The sequence below is a fragment of the Peromyscus eremicus genome, chromosome 1, assembly GCF_949786415.1.
Source record: "Peromyscus eremicus chromosome 1, PerEre_H2_v1, whole genome shotgun sequence".
Classification (NCBI taxonomy): domain Eukaryota; kingdom Metazoa; phylum Chordata; class Mammalia; order Rodentia; family Cricetidae; genus Peromyscus; species Peromyscus eremicus.
The window spans coordinates 27,851,441-27,874,717 of record NC_081416.1 but is presented as its reverse complement, the minus strand read 5'-3'; the positions used below and the strand labels follow the sequence as shown (position 1 = coordinate 27,874,717).

At 41.1% G+C, this 23,277-nt stretch overlaps 1 protein-coding gene across 1 annotated transcript; it reads left to right on the top strand.

Annotated features, from left to right (window-relative positions):
• The first annotated feature begins 1,508 nt into the window (after positions 1-1,508).
• Positions 1,509-22,806, top strand: LOC131902797 (interferon-induced protein with tetratricopeptide repeats 1-like). Its single transcript, XM_059253759.1, has 2 exons — positions 1,509-1,513; positions 18,551-22,806. Exons 1-2 carry the CDS (start codon positions 1,509-1,511, stop codon positions 19,935-19,937), a joined length of 1,392 nt encoding a protein of 463 aa, XP_059109742.1. The 3' UTR covers positions 19,938-22,806.
• The last annotated feature ends 471 nt before the right edge of the window (positions 22,807-23,277 follow it).

Genomic DNA, 23,277 nt, shown 5'->3' with positions numbered 1-23,277 from the left:
GCCAGGTGACACTCCCCATTAGGGACATACACATCTGGTGGGTTAACTTGTCAAACACTAGTTTTCACCTGCCATATACTGCACGGTCCTGAGCAAATGTGTCATGACATATTGTGAAGGTCACAGTATAACCCTCTAGATTTAATTCTCTGCCCCAATAAGGATTCTGATGACTGATCCCAAAAGGCAGACTTTATAAAAAGCTTTTATACTCTGTCACACACCTAGCACCTCCTGACACATACCTCCATCTTCTTCATAATTAAACTTCATTGGGAATTTGGCCAAGGAGCCCCTATCTCCTGTTGGTGACAGCTGATTGAGGTTTGGGGATAAAACTTTATGGTCAGGGAAACTTTCACAAGAGATTATCATTCTATCAAGGAGATGGAGTTAGATATTTAAGTCCTTTTCAATGATTTTATATTTGGAGGAGTGAAGGACAAGCTAAATTTGGGGACACAGCAATGAATGGCCAGGCTAAGCAAGGAGACACCAATAGGGTTGAGAATGTAGGTTACCAAGAAAACAAGACAACAGCCTAAGGGACTTGACCTCGGCCTGGACCAATCAGAACCCCACCTTCTGCAGTTCCCTCCACTGGTCTCAGCCATTAGCATAGAATAGCATCAAGGCTGTGAATACAGCATTCTCTAGAGATTCTATGCTTGGCTCTTGTTCATGTGGCTGTGACTGTTAGCAACAGCCCTTTACAAACAGACACCTCAGGAGAAGGTAACAGAAAGCAAGACTCCATGACTGTAGGCTCTGGGAAATTGGCCTAGTTAATGAAGGGTAAACTCCTAAAGCCTCAGATAGACCTAAAAGCTCTGTAGAGGAAAGAGGACTTGAATGATCACACCTGCAGAAGTTCCTAAGGACAGCCACACACCACACCAGCTGGGATGTACCCCTTCCAGACTGCAGGGGATCTCACCTGCAGATAGACTCCTCCATCCCCAAACTTCTCCTCTGCCATGCCATCAAATCCATGAGTGTGGTCTCAGTTCCAAGCAGACAGTGCAGAACTAGAGTTCTTTTGACTGAGGAACAATGGTGCTTGTGGAGATGCCAGGCTGGGTCTATATGTCCACATCACCTTCATTAACATCCTAACAGCATGTGCTGGTGCCAGGGATGTCTCTCTGGAGAGCTGAATGGAACTGACATGTCAGGCTCTTTCAGAGCCTTCTCTCCATCAGTTCAGAGGTGAGAGCAGAAGGCCAATCCCTGTTTGCTCTCAGTTTCCTGGAGCATAACCCTCAGGCTTTAGTTTCACTTTCCAGTTTCAGTTTCCTGCTTGTGCCTGGAAGAGCACACCACAGTTCAGAGATCTGTTTCACCTGGTGACTGCAAGAGCACACCACAGCTCACAGAGCTGTCTCCCAGCCCTTCTCTGAGAGTCCAGTTGGTGTGAAAGTCCACAAGACAGCAGAGAGTCAAGGCAGGATTCTGAGGAGCCTGTCCTGGTGAAAACCCAGAGAACTGCTGCCACCTTCACAGCAACCATGGGGTAAGGATTCCCCTGATCTGCAGTTTGAGTGAACCTAGGAGGACATAGACATTTGCGTCTTGCCAGGTCTGACTGAGTCTGCTTCTGTTCCTTTGTTCTGTCTTCTGCCTTTTCTTTCTACTACTGAAAAGGGAACAAGGATGCTAATTGTCCTGAGTGTCCAGGGACTTTGTGTAATGGGAGTGCTGTTTGCAGGGGCTGGATGGGTGACAGCAAGCTGGCTTTAGCTTTTAAGGCTATCTCACACAGGTAGTTGGAAACACTTGGGGAGATTTTAGCATAGTCATCTCACAGAGAGAGACAGTTACCAAGGAGAACTTCGAGAATGGACAGGTTACCACTCTACCTACTTAGAGCCCCCAAAGAGAGCGGCTGCTCAGAGTGTCCTTCTACCCATCCCCTGACCCCCCCTCCCTCATTGTCCTTGGGATGTACCCAGCAGACCCCCAAAGGACCTCTTGAAATCAGGTTCAACGTTTCTGAACCAGGTGGTTTTTTACCCAACCACAGCTGGCTTAACAAATGGACAGCATATATTTTGTTCAACCACTCATGATTAAGAAACAAAAATACAGACATACAAGTCCTTCTGACAATGGTATTCAAGTATCCTGCCCTCCCACAATATACTCAGTAGATGTGGTCACATATTTATTCCTAACTCTGTATACATATAACATGTGTACTCAATTCATATGATATATATACATATATATGCATATATATGCATATGCATATATACATATGCATATATATGCATATATATATTCAAGAAATACTAGGCACCCAGTGTAGTCTTATTCATGTGAATGGCCCTGGGTTTTTATGTTTGATATTGCCATTCAGTTTAATAGTGCCAGTCAGTGGAGGTGTTTGTACTGACTCTTTGCCAAAGTGAGCATCTCTTGACTTGGGGGATTATTCTTCTGTCTTTATACATAGGACTATCTGTAGTACATGAATATGGAGGAGGCTAAGAGCTGTTGGGGAATGATGAAATAGAATACAGAGTTCAAAGTGATAGAAAAATATAGAGCCAAAGTAAGTAGAGGGCAGAAGGCTGTAGGACATGTCAGGTGACAGTCATGGTCCTAGGATCAGTGACCAAGCTCTGCCTGGGTCTAAAGTTCCTATCATTCTAGCAGGTGCCTAGGGCTATGGTTTGCAAATGATTACCTGCAGTATGAGAAAGGCTGAAGAATTCTGACTGCACTGGGTATCCTGAGCCACCACATGGCTGTGGGATCCTGGCTGCTCTCTGTCCAGGTTGCCCACACAAATGGCTGCTGCCTCTGTGCTGCTCAGCTTCTGCTGCAAGGACTTATGTACAAGATCATGTGCCTCCTCCTTGGGGCACAGGTCCCCAGTAGGATCCTTGTGAGCCTCCCAACTAGGCAGATCTTCCTGGACAGCTGGTGTTCAGATTTCAGGTGATTTTAGCTGCCCTGCCAATGCCTTTATTTCCCATAAGGTGTGGGGCACAATCTCTTATTCACTGTGCACTGCAACACAGGGAGAGCAAAGAAAAGCAGGATTGAATCTGATGCCACGGGTCATGATTAATCTTCCTACAGAAATCTCTCAATCATTTCTAAGTGCTCTGTAAAAGAAGGAATAACCATGCATTTGGTTACTTCAGAGAGAGACAGAGACAGAGAGAAACAGGCAGAGACAGAGACTGAGAGGACAGAAACTTCTTATGCCTTTGTCTCTTTCTAGCCTGGCTCATCAAATGTTACAGGTAAAGACCTGAGTTCAGGCACAATTGGGAAACCTTCCCTGGGGCACTTTTGAAATATCCAATTATTTGTGTCCAACATCAATGAACTAGACCAGGGCACATGATTAGCAACAGAAATAGAGACATTTCATTACAAAACAGCACTCTGGAAAATGAGAACGGACTAGTGAGCAGAGGAATAATCCCAAACAGCACTGGGCCATGAGACTCATGACCATTTACATGGCATGAACAAAGAGCCCTGTCTCTTCTCCAGGTTGGTACATCGAGGGCATTTTGAGCATCCTCTGTCCATTACTTGAAGCCTATGGAAGGAAGGGCTGCAGGAGTTTCTCTGCAAACTGGCTTCCTTCCTGGTCATGCTGGTGCTCTGTCTGTGGTCCCCAATCTCAAGTCACTCTCCATAAGATCTGAAATACCATAAGAAAGAAGGGATTCAGCATCACAATTGCTTCCCTAGGGTGCTTAAAATGGTGCTGGACAAGTGGATGAATGGGTCAAGGGCTTGCCAAGTAAGCATGAGGATTGCAATCTCAGTGTTTCTGCTGAGAGAAGGGAGGGAACCACTTGGCTTTCCTCTCTCAAAACACAAGCAAGTGGAGACCAGTGCCTGACTCTGTCCCCTGACCTTCATAAGCCTGCCTTCATATGATGTTAGCACCACCCACCCACACACAATTTAAATACCATGTGAAAAGGAGGAATGTGCAGACAAGAAGCTTAGAAAAAGTCCCTAGAAGAAATTATTTCCTGATCATGATGACTGCTTTGAAAATTTGGTTTTACTCTTTCTGAATTTTCTTTAAAGTGTCCTTCCACATGATTTTTAATTTTTGAGATTAGAATCTAATTTACATTTCTCCCTACTCTTCCCTTTCCTTTCCTCTTTCAAACCCCTCACATATTACCCTTTCTGCTCTGCTTCAAATCCATGGCCTCCTTTTTACATTAATTGTTATTGAATGCACATATATACACATATATGTGTGTGTGTCTGTGTTTGTACATACACATATATTCCTAAGTATATCCTGTCCAGTCCTTATAATGTTTCTCGTATGCATGCTATCAGGGTTGTACACCTGGCACTGGGCAACCAATGGCTGTGTTCTTCCCCTGGGGAACACCACCTCCCTACCTCCCTACTAACCAATGAATTGGTTGTTCATTGTTCTTGTATAGTTGAGGCTTTGTGGCCTTTTCTCTATCTGGTTTGGCATGTTTCCTGCTCATGGATATCATCCTTGGTCAGCTCACATTTGGTCACTCATATTGGTGAAGTTGTCAAAAGGGTTGGAGATGAATTCTGTCTCTGGTCTTCCATAGAGAAATGGCATTCAAAACTAATCAAAGGATTGTAAGATTCCCCAAATGGAAGGAATGACTATCCCTCTATCCCCTTAATAAGACATATACTTCTCAGACCCAAAGCATCTGTCTCAAAGTAGTCATCTCCAGTTTCTCACATCTATGGCTCCATGCTTATGCTGAGAAAGTGTCACGTTTTCTTTTCTTTTTTCTACCTCTCTATTCCAGATGCCCACCAGAATGCCTTGACGCACGGCTAAAATCTTTTTCTGAAAATACTCTAACATCCAAAGAAACAGAACTTTTGCCAGGCTTGAAACTGAGGAAATAATCTGCCCTGAGAGCATTTAAGGCTATGTATCCATCAGACAAATGACAGGGACAGGCTGCTCAAGCACACACCACAGAAAGAACACAAACTAAAAACTCTAGGAAGACTGTAACACAGGGAGAAAAGTGGGGAATTCAAACCAGGGCTTAGTCTTGGTCTGAAGGACTCCAGGAAGTAGGCTCTGTTTTCATCCCTTGATGTGACATCAGTACACTGACACTCTGGGCAGTCTCTCTGTCTCTGTCTCTGTCTGTCTCTGTCTCTGTCTCTGTCTCTGTCTCTGTCTCTGTCTCTCTCTCTCTGTCTCTCTGTCTCTCCCCCCCCCACACACACACACTCTGATTCTCAGAATCCTTCCCCAGCTGATTACAGGATTATCTCTAACTCAGAAAACATAGCTTTCTGTCTGTTTTGTGCCAAACCGCGGTCTTCTAAACAGATCCTAAGATTTAAAACTTGCATGCTACATTTTCTTGTGGTTACTTTTTCCAACTTAAATTGTAACTAAACTATCCTAGTGTTTTCTTCCTACTCTATTCTTACATCCAGACATATAAAAGACTTAAAATCTGCCCAAAAAAACCTGCTTTTCACTAAGTCAATATCATTTGGCTATACTAATGTCCAAACTGTTTCCCTTTCCTAATTAGCCTCAAGAATAGTACTTATACACAGATAAAGGTAGAGGAAAGTGATTAAAGTTAGCTGCAGACACAAGGGCAGGCTCTTCTGCTACAGGACTGGGAGGTTTTCCTACAAGAAGAGGAAGAAAACCAGAGTTCTCAGAGTCCCTGGCACAGACAGGAAAGACTGCATGAAGGTGCAGTGGGAATGTGGCCCTCTGCAAGTCAGGAAGAAACCACTGCTCAGTGAGACGTTATACAGGCAGGCTATAAGAGCTGACATTTATAAATTGCTAAGTTACAGATAAACAGAGATGTGTTGTGCTAGGGTCTGGGTCCATAGGATGTTCCAATAGCAGCCTAGGCAGAAGGGCTCAGCCTTGTGTTCAGTGCTTTGTCTGTGGGGGTCTTTTAGTGCCTCTCTCCTCCATGGTTTGGATGTCCCTTTTCCCTTTCAGGGCTATTCATGCTAGCACCGTAATGTATTGATTATTTTAGGTTATAGTGAGTCCAATTCTATGTTTTCAAAATCATTTTTATTACTGGAGCATTTTTGTATAATATTTAAGGGTCCAACCTTAAATTTATACAATTCCAGGGGCTCATGAGAGATGCTACCATCAGCATGGGAATGAATCCAGTTGCTCAGAGCTCTTTTGTACAATTCGTTTATTGGTCTGCCACCCTCACTCAGTCATTAGTTCAACTGTCTCCAATCTCTTCCCTTTCCTTGGTTCCTTTCATGCTAAACCCCTTCTCCCAGGACAGGTCTATGTCCTATCCCAAGCAATAACACCTTATGTTTTGAATTCAGCACAAGATTGTAGGGGTCCCCGCTAGAGGCTTCCTGGCAGTTTTACTTGCAACCCAGAAGGACAGAGATAAGAGTGGAGTCAGTTAGCAGTTGGGATAAATCAGAAAAGGGATGTATGTGCTAGAAATATATCCTTATTGTGGTTAGGTGAAGGCATTACAAGTCTATCATAAATGTGTTCAACTATAAACTTACAGGTGATAGGGTAGGGAAAGTCTGTCAGTCATTACAAGTTAAGACTGTCAATTTTTTCCTCTGCTGCCAGTTTCCTGACAGGGCAGGGGGAAGTGTACTCATAGCTAGTCAATCTGCATCACAGCTTGAAAGGCCTGGTTAGAGGAAAGCCCTTTTGGATCTAAGAGGTTCTTTGGGGCAAAGAGAGAGAGAGAGAGAGAGAGAGAGAGAGAGAGAGAGAGAGAGAGAGAGAGAGAGAGAGAGAGAGAGCTGGGAGGCCTTGATTGCACAAGAAACAAAGCTTGTTCTTCTACTGGGCAGGCACTTGGCTTGTGAGACAGGTTGTCTCAGAAAGGACATTTTGTCTTAGTTTGGAGGTGGGGGTGGTGTTCAGGCGTCCAACAGATGGCCTGGTAGCTGTCTGTTCCTTGCTTGTCTCTTAAGGCTTTGTTTGGGGTTGACTCTATCTTAGGAAGTAGCTCAAGGAAGGTATTTCCAAAAGGCAGATACCCAAAACAAATGCTAAACAGAGGGCCTGGAGTTCAGAGGCAGAATGTTCTGTCTACTTGACTATCCAGGTACCTTGAAATGGAGATTCACACTCACATACACATTTTAGGAGAATTATGAGCACAAGGAATTCATAGCAAGGCACAACTGAATATTAAGCTGCATAACACCAATAGTCCCTGCTGATTGGCTTCCCATTCGACTGACCCTTGGTCTTGCAAAGGTATAGCTTAAAATATACAGCTGGACTTCTATTTCATATTCCTGTGGCTTGCCATAGAGCATCTTGGAGATTTTGTAGAATCTTAGTCAGTCCCACAATGCTCCCTTTGAGTTAGTGGTGTTGCATTCTGGTCTTGCAATATCCAAAACTGGTGTTTATGCACCACAGCAGGGGGTTTCCAGAAAGAAGACTTGTTGTGTGGTCATAAGTGGGAACTTAACTGAAAGGATGAATACAAAGTTCCTGCAGTAGAAGAGGGACCCAGAAGAGGGGGAGCGGGGAGCTATCAATGTTCCCCACCATTTTGGTTATAACCTTATCTAGGTAGAGTCATGGGGGATGGGTGAACTAGTAAGTCAGACTGCCTGATTCATGTGGGTTCCAGATGGCTGTCATTTTCTATTGTCTACCTTTAAGGGCTCCCAGCCAGAGTGCTCCTTTCTGGGAAAGACCTAAAAGATATCACACCTCCTGCTGCTTTCCTTGGCATCTGACCAGATCAAAGCAAAGACAGCTGGTTTAAGCACCATGGCATCTCTGGCCTCTGGCAGAGACAACTACTAGTAGGACCAAAGCCCTTTCTGTCTTCTAGCCATGGACAAGTTTCAAAGCTGCTTGCTTTGGGGTACCTACCCAAAACCTGTGTGACTACACATAATGTCTTGTTCTCCAAAGTAACAGAAAAGTAGGAAATTCTTATGGAGTTTATGCTATATCCATGGATTTTATATTGATAGCCTCACTAATCTCCCGAAAGATGAGGAATGGTGTAGCTAGAGTTTTCCTGCCTGGCCCACAGTCAGGACAAATCTCTCTCACCTGCCAGTCCCACAGCCCCTCAGACCCGACCAAGTAAACACAGAGACTTATATTGCTTACAAACTGTATGGCCGTGGCAGGCTTCTTGCTAACTGTTCTTACAGCTTAAATTAATCCATTTTATAAATCTATACCTTGCCACGTGGCTTGTGGCTTGCCGGCATCTTCACATGCTGTTTGTCATCATGGCGGCTGGCAGTGTCTCTCTGACTCAGCCTTCCACTTCCCAGCTTTATTCTCTCCTTGTCCTGCCTATACTTCCTGCCTAGCCACTGGCCAATCAGTGATTTATTTATTGACCAATCAGAGCAACACATTTGCCATACAGAACATCCCACAGCAGAATGGGAAATACTAATTTCATTCCCATTTCAGAGATGAGCACAGTGTGATAGTGAGGCATGCAGTGATAGACACTTGCAAGTGCTACTACTTTCTGCAGAGACGAGAAAATGCATTGAGGTTGTATAGGCATCTTTAAAATGCATGGATTCCTTGTAACTGTTGGAGAGGAGTTTAAATGGAGGCTTTTCTACCGCCTCCCTTTTCTCAAATTGTTATGCCCAGGTCTTGAGGATACCCAAAAGACCATCATGGAGACCGAATCAGGCACGTAAAAGCAAAGAGCCTTTATTATCTTCAAGCTGTGAGCTTGATCTCTCTGTCTGTCTGATGCATCAGTGAGAGCAGAGAGCCCAGGGCCCAGGCAGGGTGGGGATCTTATTATGGCAGAGGTTGGTGTGAGGGGATTTCAAGGTTTAGGACCCTGATGGGCTGACATTTGTCTGGGGGTATAGGGGAAGTTTGGAATGTCAGGTATTTTTTCTGAGATGCAGGCCCCACTGGGTAGTGTCAGCTTATGGCTCTTCCTGGATCCAGGTGTTTTCTGTCAGAAGCTGTGTCTGGGCCTCAGGTATTTCCCCTTAGATGCAGGCCTCACTGGGTGGGGCCTGCCAGAAGCTGTGTCTGGGCCTCTAAGCCTGTCATGGCAGCTGTGTGGTCAAGCTGTTTTGTGGCACACCACAAAATACCCAGCAGCTGCTTTCTAAATTAGTACACAGAGGCTTATATTAATTATAAATGCTTTGCTGATAGCCTAGGCTTATAACAAATTAGATCTTATATTTAAATTAACCCATTTGTTTTTTAAATCAGTACATTGCCATGAGGCCCATGACTTACAAGTACTTTAGCATTTTGCTTTCTTGGGCAGCTGGCTCATAGATCTCCTGACCCTGCCCTCTCTTCTCCTTATTTTGGTTTTTCTGCCTAACTGCATTATTACAAGCCAATGAGAGCAACACACATTCACAGTACACAGAAGGATCATCTCACAGAAGAAGAGAGTTATGTTGAGTCTCCCTCTAGAAGTCCCCACCTGAATCACCCTAAGATATAAGGCCCAGAGAAGAGTCATGTCCCCAGTGTCCCAAGGCTGAGAGCATGTTCTTTGTTCTGAATCAGTCTATTGGAGTACATCATACCAGTTCCTTATCTGTGTCAGAGATGAGAGGGGCAGACCCTGCAATGACTTTTCCTCAACAGTTAGTGTTGTGCCCATGGACAGTCCTATTTATGTCAGCTCAGGTGGCATGTACTTCTACACATAGTCCCCGAAGACATAAGAAAAGGTGGAATAGAATTTTACAGGTTCAAACTTCATATAAGGACTCTGACATGTATGTTTGTGTGCCTGTACCTGTGTGGCAATGTCTAGTCTTGACTGAAAGATAAACTCACAACATAAGATTGTACATGTACATGCATATACAAAGAGTCTCTGGCAGTTCAAATAAATGGAGTTGAGGGGTTGATGTAAAAAAAAAAAAAGCCAAGAAATTGTAAAGGAACAAGATGTCAGACTTAAAAGAAATAAGCAAGAATGTTGTAAAAGTATTGGTGAAATTATTAAGGCCACTCCACGTAGTTAAAAGGGAGATTTATTTAATGGTGTAACTTACAAATAAAGGGATAGGTAGGTTGCAGGTTCTGGAAAGGATGCAGCGCAGTCCATTGGTGTTCTCTGGAGAACTCTCCTGGGTCTACCTCTAGCGTCCAGGGTCCATGCAGGAAGAGAGCGCAGCGCATCCTGATCTCGGGTCTTCAGGGCCCTCCCTTGGCCCCGCCTTGTAGGCGTGATAGTTACTGAAGAAGCCTCAATGGGGGTTGGAACTTCCAGACCAAAGCTGGAATGGCTACCCACTACATTTTCCCCTTTTTGTCTAAATAAGAAGGTTCTAACTTAATACAAGACTATATACAAAGGAAAGGTTATCAAATATTGTCCAGGAGTAATGAGGGATAATGACCTAGATAAGATGGAACTACAATCAATGCGAACAATATCAAGCAAGAAACACATACTAAAATCCAAAGAAGTCTAGAGCGTAGGTAAATGGTATGTTACAAAAATCATTCCAAAAGGTGTCCTATCCTAAAGAACCTGAATCTAATACTTAATATTTTCTATCTAAGATTATATGTATATATATATATATATATATATATATATATATATATATATATATATATATATATATAGAGAGAGAGAGAGAGAGAGAGAGAGAGAGAGAGAGTTGTAACTATAACTGCTAGTCTTCAATCCCAATCCCATCAAAGACCTGAGAAGGAATATAATGGTACCTGAGAAATGGTAGATGGATGCAAGCAACTTTCAGGAGTCTTGCAAGAGTAGACCGAGACAGCTGGCAGCCTGGACAGTCACCTAATGTTTCTCAGCATTGTTGGTGCATTCAAGTTGGCTACAGGCCTAGAGTATCTGACAGACCATTTTCAGAAGCAGGAATTCTGAAAGACCATCTTACCCTGTCTTGGCAGAGTACAGTGGTCGCTTTCCTTGTGTCCCGCTTGTCCAGAAAGGACAGCATTCGTACTGTCAGCAGTCGAGGCAAGGGCAGTTCTTTGCCCAGTAGGCCATTTTGTGCCAAGAAGACTAACTTCCAAATGGAAATATCTTAGAAGCCCAACATTCTCTCGGGATCAAATTGGTGCTGCTAGGAGCAATTGTGTCTCACATCAACAGAATTCTAAGTTATTTAAATGCCATATTCTCTAGGTCTACAAAGTGTTTGAAGATTACCTGTCCATCTGACCTATGTATCTGTAAATCTGGATAACCTAACTAACGTAACTATAGAGATGACAAGCATACGTGACTATAAATCTATAAGTCTTAGCTACTGAAATAACCTAAGGACTAAAGCTTCATGTAAACAAGGTAAACAGTCTATAAGCAAATGTATGGTAAAGAACGATGACTTCAAAATTGTGACAATACACAAGATATTTATAACAGAGGTAGAAATATATAGTGCAATATACAATGACAATAATCTTAAATATATATCAATATACCAAATATCCTAAACAGAAGTAGAACATACATAAAGTATGACAGATATAAATTTACATTTGCATCAATATACAAATATTTCAAGCAAGAGTAGAAATATATGTACATTATAACAAATATAGTTCTGTATTTGTATCAATATACAAATTATCTTAAACAGGAATATAAAAATAGTTTACATTTGTATCAACATATAAGAATCCATAACAGTGCAAATTACAGTGCAAATTATCTAAGGCTGCTATTTTACTAAATTTGTTTACAAGTATATACAATAATCTACCATAATATCTTATACCTATCCATTCCATTTCTTCTTTTCCCTTTTTTTAGGAGTATACTGAGTCTAATATTTTCTTCCACCCCCAACCCTATAATCATCATCCATAACCCTGAGAAATATGAAACCTTAGGGAGAAGGGGTGTCATTTTCTTAGAATTGCTTCCTGCTGTTTAGAGGGTGATGATATCTCTGTTGGGTACTGTGAGAAAGCTCAGATAGTTAAATCTCAGTTAGACTAACTGTAGGTTCTGCAGCAAGTCTTAGAGTAATGGGTAAGATTGTCTGAAATTCTGGCAAGAAGTGTAGCATGATGATTACCATGGCATCATTCTGGATTGGGTAGAGTTGTTGTTGGGGCCCCATCTTCCTTCTGGAGACTTCAGAGATTGCTATTGGAAAAACTTATTTTTTTTATCAAAATGGAAAGTTTGGATTTAAAGAGGACATAATATGTAAGAAAGGATTCTGAGAAATCAAGAGTAAGCATGGAGAGAATTAGAATCTTGAAGACAATGGTCCCTTTTTATTGGTTTCCTTCTGTTCCACACCAGAGGGCTCCTCTGATATGGGACTGAAGAATCTCTCAACCTTTTCTTTTAGCAACATGCTTGGGTTTAGAGAAGGAGTGAGCCAATTCCATCTCCAAAGCCAGCTTGGCTTATAATTGAATTGGAACCACAACTTTTCTAGATTGATAGAGAGATAGATGTTAGACAGTGAGATTTTACCCTGTGTAGATTGGTACCAATAGATTCTTTCTTTCTGCTGTAAACATCCGGATATCCAAGGCCTTATGGTTTCTGAAAGATGGGTATTTCCATTATCCTGGAAAGACAAAAACAGAACCTTTGATTGTTAAATTTTTCTTACAACTTGTAGAGATGTCACATTGGTGGATGATCTTTTACTTCTCATCAAGGGTTTTCTCCTGTTCGAATCAAATTTTTATTAATTTTGTTGCTATCCATAGCTTTTATTCTCCTGCAGAAACAAAAGCAAAACCCTTTCCCCAATGTAGAACATATCCAGGTTTCCATTCTGAGGTCAGCACATCCTTGAAATAAACCAGTTGGTTTAGCTCAGGAGTTTTGTCTGTCATCCAATGTCTCTCCACAGCTGTTGTTCCTTTCTCATCAGCATTGAGAAAATTCAAGGTTAATAAAGCACTATGCAATCTATTTCTAGGAGTCATTGTTACCTGTTGCTGTTTATTTAGCATATCCTTTAAAGTTCGATTGGATCTTTCTATGACTGCTTGGCCTGTGGGATTGTGTGGTATACCTGTAACATGCTTTATATTGTAATAAGCAAAGAATTGTCTCATTTTATTGGAGACATATGCTGGGGCATTGTCTGTCTTAATTGTACAGGTATTCCCATGATGGCCATAACTTCTAATAGGTGTGTAATTACAGAATCAGCCTTTTCAGAACTCATAGGAGTTGCCCATTGAAATCCTGAATAAGTGTCAATGGTATGATGTACATACTTTAATCTTCCAAATTCTGCAAAATGAAACACATCCATCTCCCAAATTTCATTTCTTTGTATACCTTTTGGATTGCTCGCTACAGGTAATGGAGTTTGGTTATAGATGGAACAAGTAGGACATTTTTTCACAATATCCTTAGCCTGTTGCCAAGTGATGGAGAAATCCTTCTTCAAACCTTTGCTATTTACATGGTATTTCTTATGAAATTCTGAGGCTTCTAGCACATTACCTATTAGTAACTGATCAATCTCATCATTACCTTGTGCTAGAGGTCCTGGCAGACCTGTATGGGATCTGATATGTGAGATATATATATATATATATATATATATGAGATATATATATGAGATATATATATGAGATATATATATATATATATATATATATATGATGTTCCCTTTTTCTGATGATTTCCTGCAATTGTATGAATAATGAAGTTAATTCTGTATTATCAGGAATAAATTCAGCAGTTTCAATATGTAAAACAACTCTCTCTGCATATTGAGAGTCAGTGACTATATTGAGGGGTTCTGTGAAGTCCATCAGTACCATAAGAATAGCATACAGTTCTGCCTTTTGTACAGAGCTGTATGGACTTTGTACCACTTTACTTAAGTCTCCTGATTTATATTCTGCTTTCCTTGATTTATTTGCATCAGTATAGAATGTGAGGACTCCAGAAATTGGCTTTTGTCGTACAATGTGAGGAAGGACCCATTCAGTCTTCTTTATGAATTCTATTCTCTTGCTTTTGGGATAGTGGTTGTTAATCTCTCCCAAAAAGTTACTGCAGGCTCTCTGCCAGTATTCATTATCTTTCCATAGTGATGAAATTTCCTCATTAGTTAAAGGTACTACAATTTCTGCTGGGTCCATTCCTGTTAACTGGCGAAGTCTTAATTTTTTCTGAATCAAATCTGAGATCTTTTCTCTATAAGTCTTAAATTTCTTATTTGGTTTACATGGGAGGAATATCCATTCCAATATAATATCTTCCCTCTGCATCAAAATTCCTGTTGGGGAATGTCTGGAGGGGAATATGACAAGAATGCATTTAAGTTCTGGATCCACATGATGTACATGTGCTTCTCGAATTGTCTTTTCTACTAGAGCCAATTCCTTCTCAGCTTCAGCTGATAATTCTTTTGGACTTTTTAATTCTTTGTCCCCTTCTAGAGTATTAGCCAAATTTTGTAGTCCATCTTTGGGTATTCCCATGATACCCAGTAAGTTGGAAATGCTTCCTAATAACTTTTGAAAATCATTAAGAGTCTTCAATCGATCTCTCCTTAGTTGTACCTTTTGGGGTCTAATTTTTTGTAGCTCTATCTTATATCCTAAGTAATTGATAGAATCTTCTCTTTATATTTTTTCAGGAGCAATTTGCAGTCCCCAGCTAGGCAAAACTTTTTTTACTTCTTCAAACATGCTTTCTAATGTATCTAACTTTGGATCAGCTAATAGGATATCATCCATATAGTGATAAATTATGGATTGTGAAAACTTTACACAAATTATCTCCAATGGTTTTTGCACAAAGTATTGGCACAAGGTAGGGCTGTTTACCATTCCCTGTGGGAGGACCTTCCATTGATATCTCTTGACTGGCTGAGAATTGTTATAATTAGGTACTGTAAAGGCAAATTTTTCTCTGTCATTTTCTTGTAAGGGTATGGTAAAGAAACAGTCTCTTAAGTCAATAACTATTATAGGCCATTCTTTGGGTAGCAGAGAGGGCAAGGGCATCCCAGTCTGTAGGGAGCCCATTGGCTGAATTACTTTATTAATAGCTCTCAGATCTGTCAGCATTCCCCAATTACCAGACTTTTTTAAAATAAGAAATACAGGATAATTCCAAGGGCTGGTAGATTCTTCAATGTGTTGAGCATTTATCTGCTTTTGAACAAGCTGTTCTAAAGCTTGTAGCTTCTCTTTTGTCAAAGGCCATTGTCCAATCCAGACAGATTTATTAGTTAGCCATTTTAAAGATAAGGCAGTTGGTACTTCTGAGAGTTCAACAGCAGTCGTGCTCTGTTTGTGTACAGCCTGAATGGTTGGTAACTGTTTTTCATAGCATGTCATGATATTATTCCTAGAGACATGCATTGGTCTGTATTCCTTTCCTGAGAGTGTAGGAATTTTAATCTGGGTATTCCACTGTTGTAACAGATATCGGCCCCAAAGATTTACTGCTACATTTGCTACATATGGCTTCAGCCTTCCTCTCTGTCCTTCTGGCCCTATGCATTCAACCCATCTCGAATGCTGTTTTATCTGAGATAGGGTGCCAATCCCTAAAAGTTGGCACCTCTTGAAGAGGCCAATTCGGATGCCATGATTTTGGTGTAATTATAGTTACATCTGCACCTGTGTCTACCAGGCCCTCCAGAACCAGGCCATTAATTCGAATTCTAAGCTTTGGTCTTTGTTCATTTATGGAAGTCTGCCAAAATATTTGTTTTATAATGTTCTTTGTAAACTGTGACCCATCTATCAGAGCTGTTTTATCATCCATTGCAATATCGGTTTTTACATTAGGCATTGGTTTATTCAGTTGTACTGGAGAGGAATTTCTTCCACAGTGGCTGGGAATGTTCATACTATGTTTGATTTGGGGGCCTGCAAGAGACCCCCTGAGGCATTTCCCGCCAGTGAAGGGTTGCCTTGTATATCTATTCTTGATCTACACTCACTGGTCCAATGTCAGCCTTTGCCACACCTTCTACATAATCCAGGAGGTGGTTGGGGTCTCCTGTTTAGGCTATTCCTAAAAGGAGTATTACTTCTAAGACTACCCCATGTACAGATTTTACTTATATGACCTGGTGTACTACATTTAAAAATTTGGTACCACAGGCCTTCTTTCACCTCTGGAATTTGTCTCTCCTATCCAAGCCTCATTACAATAGTTAAGAGACTGAACACCATTAGTATACTGAATCCATTCTTCCAAAGGAGCTGATCTGATCTTTAATGGTGTAAGTATTCTTCTGCATTCTGCATTAGCATTGTCAAACGCCAAGGACTCAGTTAATACTTTTCTTAATTCTTTATCTGATACAGCTTTTGTTATAGCTGTGTTCAGCCTTTGTAAAAAATCAGTGAAGGGTTAGTGCGGTCCTTGAAATATCTTTGTGTATACCTCCGTTGGTTTTTTTAGGTTCTGGCATTTTTTCCCAAGCATTTAGAGCTGCTGTAAGGCATAGGAATATTGTATGCTCATCATAAATGGCTTGTACATTCCTGTCAGCAAAACATCCCTCACCAAGTATTTGATCTTGGGAGATCATAAAACCTCTGAGTTTACCTTGTTGTTCTAAATTTTTTGCCTCTTCTCTCAACCATCTTTTCCACTGTAACACTGGCTATATTCTAGAACAGCTGAAATTACCTGATGCCAGTCATCTGGAATGATTCTATGTGAGGTAGACTACGAATTTAACATCTGTCTTATGTATGTGGAGTGTATCCCAGACATAACTACTGCTTCCTTTATATTTTTAAAATCCCTTGTAGAAATTGGTTGTAATGTATATGTATTATATGGCTCAGGGTGTGTGTGCCATCTGCTGGCTTCTCATGGATGATAACAGGATAAGCCATTGTATGAGAGCCATTTGGAGATGTTACAAGCTCTATGGTCTTGCCCTTCTGCTTATTAGGTCCCTTGTCATGTTTACTGAGAGTTTCTTCTAGGGCTTGCAAACGAGTACCTAGGGTCTGTTCTAAGGAGTGAACCTCCTCTCTTGCAAGAGTCTCCAGATTTCTCATGGAATCAAAGAAGTTTTTATGTTCCTCAGAAACACATGATTCTATGGACCTTATCAATTAATGATAATCTTTCTTCCTTATATAGTGTCTGGAGAGTTAGTGTTCTATCCATCAAATATTCACATTTATTATCAATAAGATCAATTTTTGGTACAAGCCTGTTTTGTAAATCCTGATCAGCAGATTCCAGAGAAAGAATCTTCTTCTGTAAGCCTTCATTGCTGTCTCTTAAAGCAGATTCCAGAGAAAGAATCTTTTTCTGTAAGTCTTCATTGCTATTTTTTAAAGCCTGTAAATCCTGGTTAGCAGATTCCAGAGAGAGAATCTTTTTCTGTAAGTCTTCATTGCTATCTTTTAAAGCCTGTATCAGTCCCAATAATGACTCATCTTTGTTCTTATTATTAAACCAGTGTTTGAACACTGTGTGAATTATTACAATGAATGCCAAAATGGCACAGGCCAAATATGCCTGAGGAAGGTCATATATTTCCAAGAAAATGACATTCATCATACAGACAAAAAAGGTTTTAAATTCTTGTGAGGTAATGTTTTCGGCCCTATTACAAGAATTACTCAAAATTTGTTAGTCAATTTTAATGTATATAATTATCAAGTACTTTTACTTGAAATAAGACACTGCTTTGCCTATCTTACCTTTGCATGGTTCTGGGGGTGTAGTAGGACTTTTCAGCCAGAAGGAGGCATTGGTATAGAGCTAAAGCAGGTCCTGTTGAATGCCTTGGCTGGTAGCAGAGTGAGCACAGGTAGCCGGCAGTTTTTCCGGTGACCCCCTGGAGCTTCAGGTCGTGGAGAGTTCCAGGCCATTCTAAGCCCCTCTCTGCCTCTACAGACAATAGGTCTGCCAGCAGGCACGGCTCCAAACCCCCGCCAGGGACAAGGGACAGTGCCCTGTCTATTTTAACTAGGTGAAACTGTGGAAGCCTCAGGCTAGGGCGGGGAGCCAGCACTCAGGGAGCCCCACTCACAGTGATTTTGCTGGTCTTGGGGCTAAACTTGCCACGGAACTGATATCGGATTAGTTCATTTTTAGGAATGGAACCATGTAGGTTTTTCCTGGTTTTACAGAACTCTGCAGGCGGTAACCTGCAGCTTCAAGTGCCCGCCAGCTGAGGAGGAAGCTAAGGGCAGGAGCCACCCAGGCCTTTGGAATTTGCCCCACATGAGCACCAGATATTGGTGAAATTATTAAGGCCACTCCACGTAGTTAAAAGGGAGATTTATTTAATGGCATAACTTACAAATGAAGGGATAAGTAGGTTGCAGGTTCTGGGAAGGACACAGCGCAGTGGTGTTCTCTGGAGAACTCTCCTTGGTCTACCTCTAACGTCCAGGGTCCAAGCAGGAAGAGAGCACAGCACATCCTGATCTCGGGTCTTCAGGGCCCTCCCTTGGCCCCGCCTTGTAGGCATGATAGTTACCGAAGCCTCAATGGGGGTTGGAACTTCCAGACCAAAGCTGGAATGGCTACCCACTACATAAAAGTGCTTTTCTTGGAGTCAAATGTCACTTTCTGGCAAATTCTCACATAACAAATCCCCTGCTTCCTTCACACAGAGAGAATGCTGGTGGTGATCAGGTCAAAAAGAATCTGATTGAACTGAGTTGTCACTTCACATGGGAGCTGCTGTTGGAAGAAATTGACATACCCGATTTGGAAACAAGGATCTCTGAGGAGCTTGCATTCCTAGACATCAAGGACAGAGTGGGAATGCTCAACCTCAGGGCCTATGTGAAACACCTGAAAGGCCAGCATGAGGAAGCCCTGCAGAGCTTGAAAGAAGCAGAAACCTTGATCCAGGGAGAGCAGTTGCACAAGAGAAGCCTGGTTACATGGGGCAACTGTGCCTGGGTGCATTACCACATGGGCAGCCTGGCAGAAGCCCAGACCTACCTGGACAAGGTGGAAAACACATGCAAGGAATTGGGCAGTCCCTACTGCTATAGGATGGAGTGTCCTGAGGTGGACTGTGAACAAGGCTGGGCCTTGCTGAAGTGTGGAGGACAGAATTATAAACGAGCCATGGGCTGCTTTGCAAAGGCTCTGGAAGTGGAGCCTGAAAATCCTGAATACAACATTGGCTATGCTACTGTAGCCTATCGCATAGACTGTGATGACAATAATATCTCTCTAGAACCCCTAAGGAAGGCTGTAAGGTTAAATCCAGAAGATCCATTTATTAAAGTTTATCTTGCCCTGAAGCTTCAGGATGTAGGAGAAGCAGCTGAAGCAGAAAAACACATTGAAGAAGCTCTCAGTAGCACATCCTGCCAACACTATATCTTTCGATATACAGCCAAATATTACCGAAGGAAAGGCTGCCTAGACAAGGCTCTCCATCTGCTCCACAGGGCCTTGCAGGCATCACCTGCCTCTGGCTACCTGCATTACCAACTAGGGCTCTGCTACAAGCAACAAATGATCCAACTGAAGACATCCAGAAATGACCAGGCCAGAAGGCAGGGTAGTGTGCAGAAATTGGCACAACAGGCCATTTGTGAATTTCAAGAGGCTGTGAATCTCAGGCCCAGGGATGAGATGGCTTATATTTTCATGGCTGAAGTGCAGGCAGAAATTGGCCAATATGAAGAAGCAGAGGCAAATTTCCAGAAGGCACTGAACATGAAGAATCTTGAGTGTCACATAGAGCAGGATATTCATTTCCGCTATGGCCGTTACCAACAATTTCATCAGAAATCAGACGACAAGGCGATCACCCACTACTTAAAAGGTCTGAAAATAGAAGAAAAGACCTTTGCCTGGAGGAAACTACTCACAGCTTTGGAGAAAGTGGCCACAAGACGTGCTCGCCAGCATGTTCGACTTGTGGAGAGCACTAGCTTGCTTGGGTTAGTCCACAAACTGAACGGGGACAAGGAGGATGCCCTGCAGTTCTATGAGAGGGCTCTGAGGCTCACTGGGGGAGTGAACCCTGAGTTCTGAATGCAGCTCACCTCTGAGAAGTGAATGTACTCATAACTGAGGGTTCCCGGCTTCCTTCCCAGTTTCTTTCTCCAAACTCTTTTCATCTCTCACTGTGGTGTCTAGAACTTGCACCCCACTACATCTTCTCACTTACTGACCAGGACTGACCCCTGCTGATCTGCACTCCCTTGAGCTGTGGGATCCTAGAACATCTTTTCCTTATGTCTGTGTCTTGAGAACGAAAGTCTTCCATCCTCTGCCTGCCAGTGTCCTGGACAAAGAAGTCTTCTCCAAGGAAGCTTTTACTTTAAGTCACCAGTTACTTTTACTACAGTGCAGTGTCAGAGGAATCCAAATGAGCAAAGGACAGAGTTTGCAAGCTGAGAGGTCTCACCTTACTGCAGAATTATTCACAGCTAATAAGAGCCTTAAGTTTAGGGAAAGCCAAGCAAAGAAAACTTGCCAGGACATTACAGACAGAAGATGATATAAGGAGATTTGTGCACTTTTCGGTTGTGGGAGCTCGTTTTCAGGTTCCTCATGGCTTTACCCAGCAGATCCACATAGGAGGATGATTAGGACCAAAGGCCTGAATACTGGTGTCTGAGATGGTCTGCACTTGACTTGCTGGGGAGAGGTCTTTTGCTCCACCCCTTGGTGTCTGTATAAATACCCTGGTGCAGAGACAGTCAGGTCTCATTGGAATAGGTTCCAGGCCCTCTCAAGGCTCTCCTTTATTTTCTATCTGTTCATCTCCACATTCTAAATCCTTTTATCTAATATTTCCTGCTTCTCGCACTCAGGAAACTCTGGGGAACTGTGGGGTTAGTGAGTAAACACCCCGCAGAATGGTGCCATGAACAGGAACTAAGAAAAAAAAAGTGAGGGAGATGAAAGACAAATTAACAGGAACTAAAGACAAAGTAATAGGGACTAAAAACAAAGGAAAATAATAGTTTTAATACAGAGTTTTTGGCAAAAGTGCTGAGTCAGACTCTGACAGTGGAAAAAGAAAGGGGTATGTCTGGTGTAATAAATATGAAATATGAATATTAAAAAGGGTCATGGTGTTTTATCCTCAAGAGAAAAGGAAAAAACTGACTGGAAGATTGTCCAATGCTGCAGCGCAAAAATCTCCTCTATCAAATTTTCTATCTTGTATCTCTTTTTTAATGTCTATGTGTGAAAAATAAGTATAAGTTATAGTATAGTAATATAGTGTAGGAAAAACTTAGAAGTATAAGATTGTGTAGAAAAAATTTAAGATAAGTAAGGCAACTAGACAGAAAAACTCAATTTTCTAACTTTGGGGGCTATTAACGCAAACTGGGGGGAGAAATCTTTCTTTGAGCTTTATGGGTAGTTAAAAAAAAAAGCTCTTCTTTGAGCTTCGGGCAGAAAAGAGAAAGAAAAAAGTTTCCTATGGAAGCTTTAGGCCTGGGGACAGCTAAAGTCCAAGGGGCAGAAGAAAAGTGATTTCTCCCTGAGGCAAAAATTCGGGTGTAAGAATCCAATTAGTTTAAAGTTCATAGCTTTGTGAAAAGTTGGTCTTTTTCTCTTGGGGGGAAAAAATCTTTTTCTTAAACTAAAATCTTTTCTTGGAAGTCTTGGGCAAAAATATCTCTATAAAAAGCCTTTATCTTTCTCTCTCAAACTAAAAGCTCTCTTAAAAAACTTAAAAACTAAAGCCTTTGACTTTCTCAGAAGGACAAAAAATAGAATCACCTGAAGATATTAGCATGGGAATCACCTGTGATTAGCTCTAAGGGAAAGCAACAAACCTGTTAAGACAGCAAAACCTCTAAGTTCTGTCTTTCAAGCTTTAAAAATCCTCCTTGCAATGCAGGAGGCAGGGATGGAGTTCCTAAAAACCTCTCTTCTAAGCTCTGTCTCTTCAAGCTAGTAAAAGACAGTGAGTCAGAGTTAAGGTTCCATCTTGCAGTCTGGAGACAGTAGGAGAATAAAGAGGCTTCCAGACTGCTGAGGAGTTTGAGATTTTTGTTTCTAAGTTTCAACAATGTTTTCAGACCTGTTGAAAGCTGCAGGTCTAGAATCCCATTCCAATTTAGACAACTATCTTCTCCTGTTGGGAAGTTGAGTTGCCAGTTAAGCAATTCAGAAACAGAATATTCCTTACAAGGTTTTTCTCTTCTCTTTTCTTTCTTTTGGGTTTGTTGTAAATTGACGTAACTCTTAATAGTTGTTATAAAGGATCTGAAATGCATAGCAACAGAAGACACTAAGTCCCAGAATTAAGAGAGCCATTAAAGAATTATACTCATTTCAATCTATCAAGAACTTTCAGAATATCAAAGCTGTCTATAAGCTCTGAACTTTAGAAATGATATGCGTACTTCCTCTCTACTTAAGAGAATCTTCTAATAGAGATAATGATAATAATTAAGTAAGAAGTAGACAATTATTCTGTCTTGTTAGAAAATGTTAAATCTCTAAGTGTGAAGAAATCTTTAGGTGTTTGCTAAGTAAGATATATGCTAATGGTAGCCCTGTAGAGTTTGCTTAATAGTTCTTATGAATATAAGTGTGTAAAATAGATCTATAATTAAATAAGTACAAGTAATATGTGATAGATCTATAAAATAAGCTTGCAAGAAGTAAAGATGCTAGTTGTAAATGTAAGTTTAAATAAGAATATAGAATGAGTATAAAAAGTAAATAAGAAATATATTTGCTAAAGTAGTTCTATAGTTTCCTTAAGGAGTATAAATAAGTAGATGTTAATATGTTATATGTGAGTTTGTAAAAAAGTGTAAATGTTGAATGTGAGTCTAAATGCTTGGTAAGATACATTATATGTAAGTTTGTAAAAAAGTGTAAATGTTAAGTGTGAGTCTATGCTTAATGTATATGGTGTAAAAAAAAAAAAAAACAACTGAGAAACAGAAGTTAGTGTCCTAGCAGATTGCAAAGCAGGCAGTCTGAGTGTTTTTCAAAAGCTCCAGAAGCCACTAAGAAGCTAAGAATGGTGGATGCCACCAGAACCAGCACAACAAGACATCCCCAGCTGGGATCCTAAGGAAAATCAAGGCAACACACAAAAACCTGAGCTAACAACAAAAAAGTGCAGTTTAAAATATTACTGTAACTAAAAAGGCCCTGGCTTGAGAATGAAAGTTACAAAGACACTTGTTTGAATTAAAATTGTTAACTGCAAAAAGTTTTGGTTGTAAAATGTCTTTTCATATTTGGAAGTGAAAGTCTAATACCAGAATTTACTTTTCTTGAACTTAAAAAAAAAAAACAAGAAAGTTACAAAAAGATTTGTTATGGATTTCTTCATATTTGGAAGGCTAGCACTAGAATTTATTTGAATTTTGAATTTTTTTTTTTTTTTTTT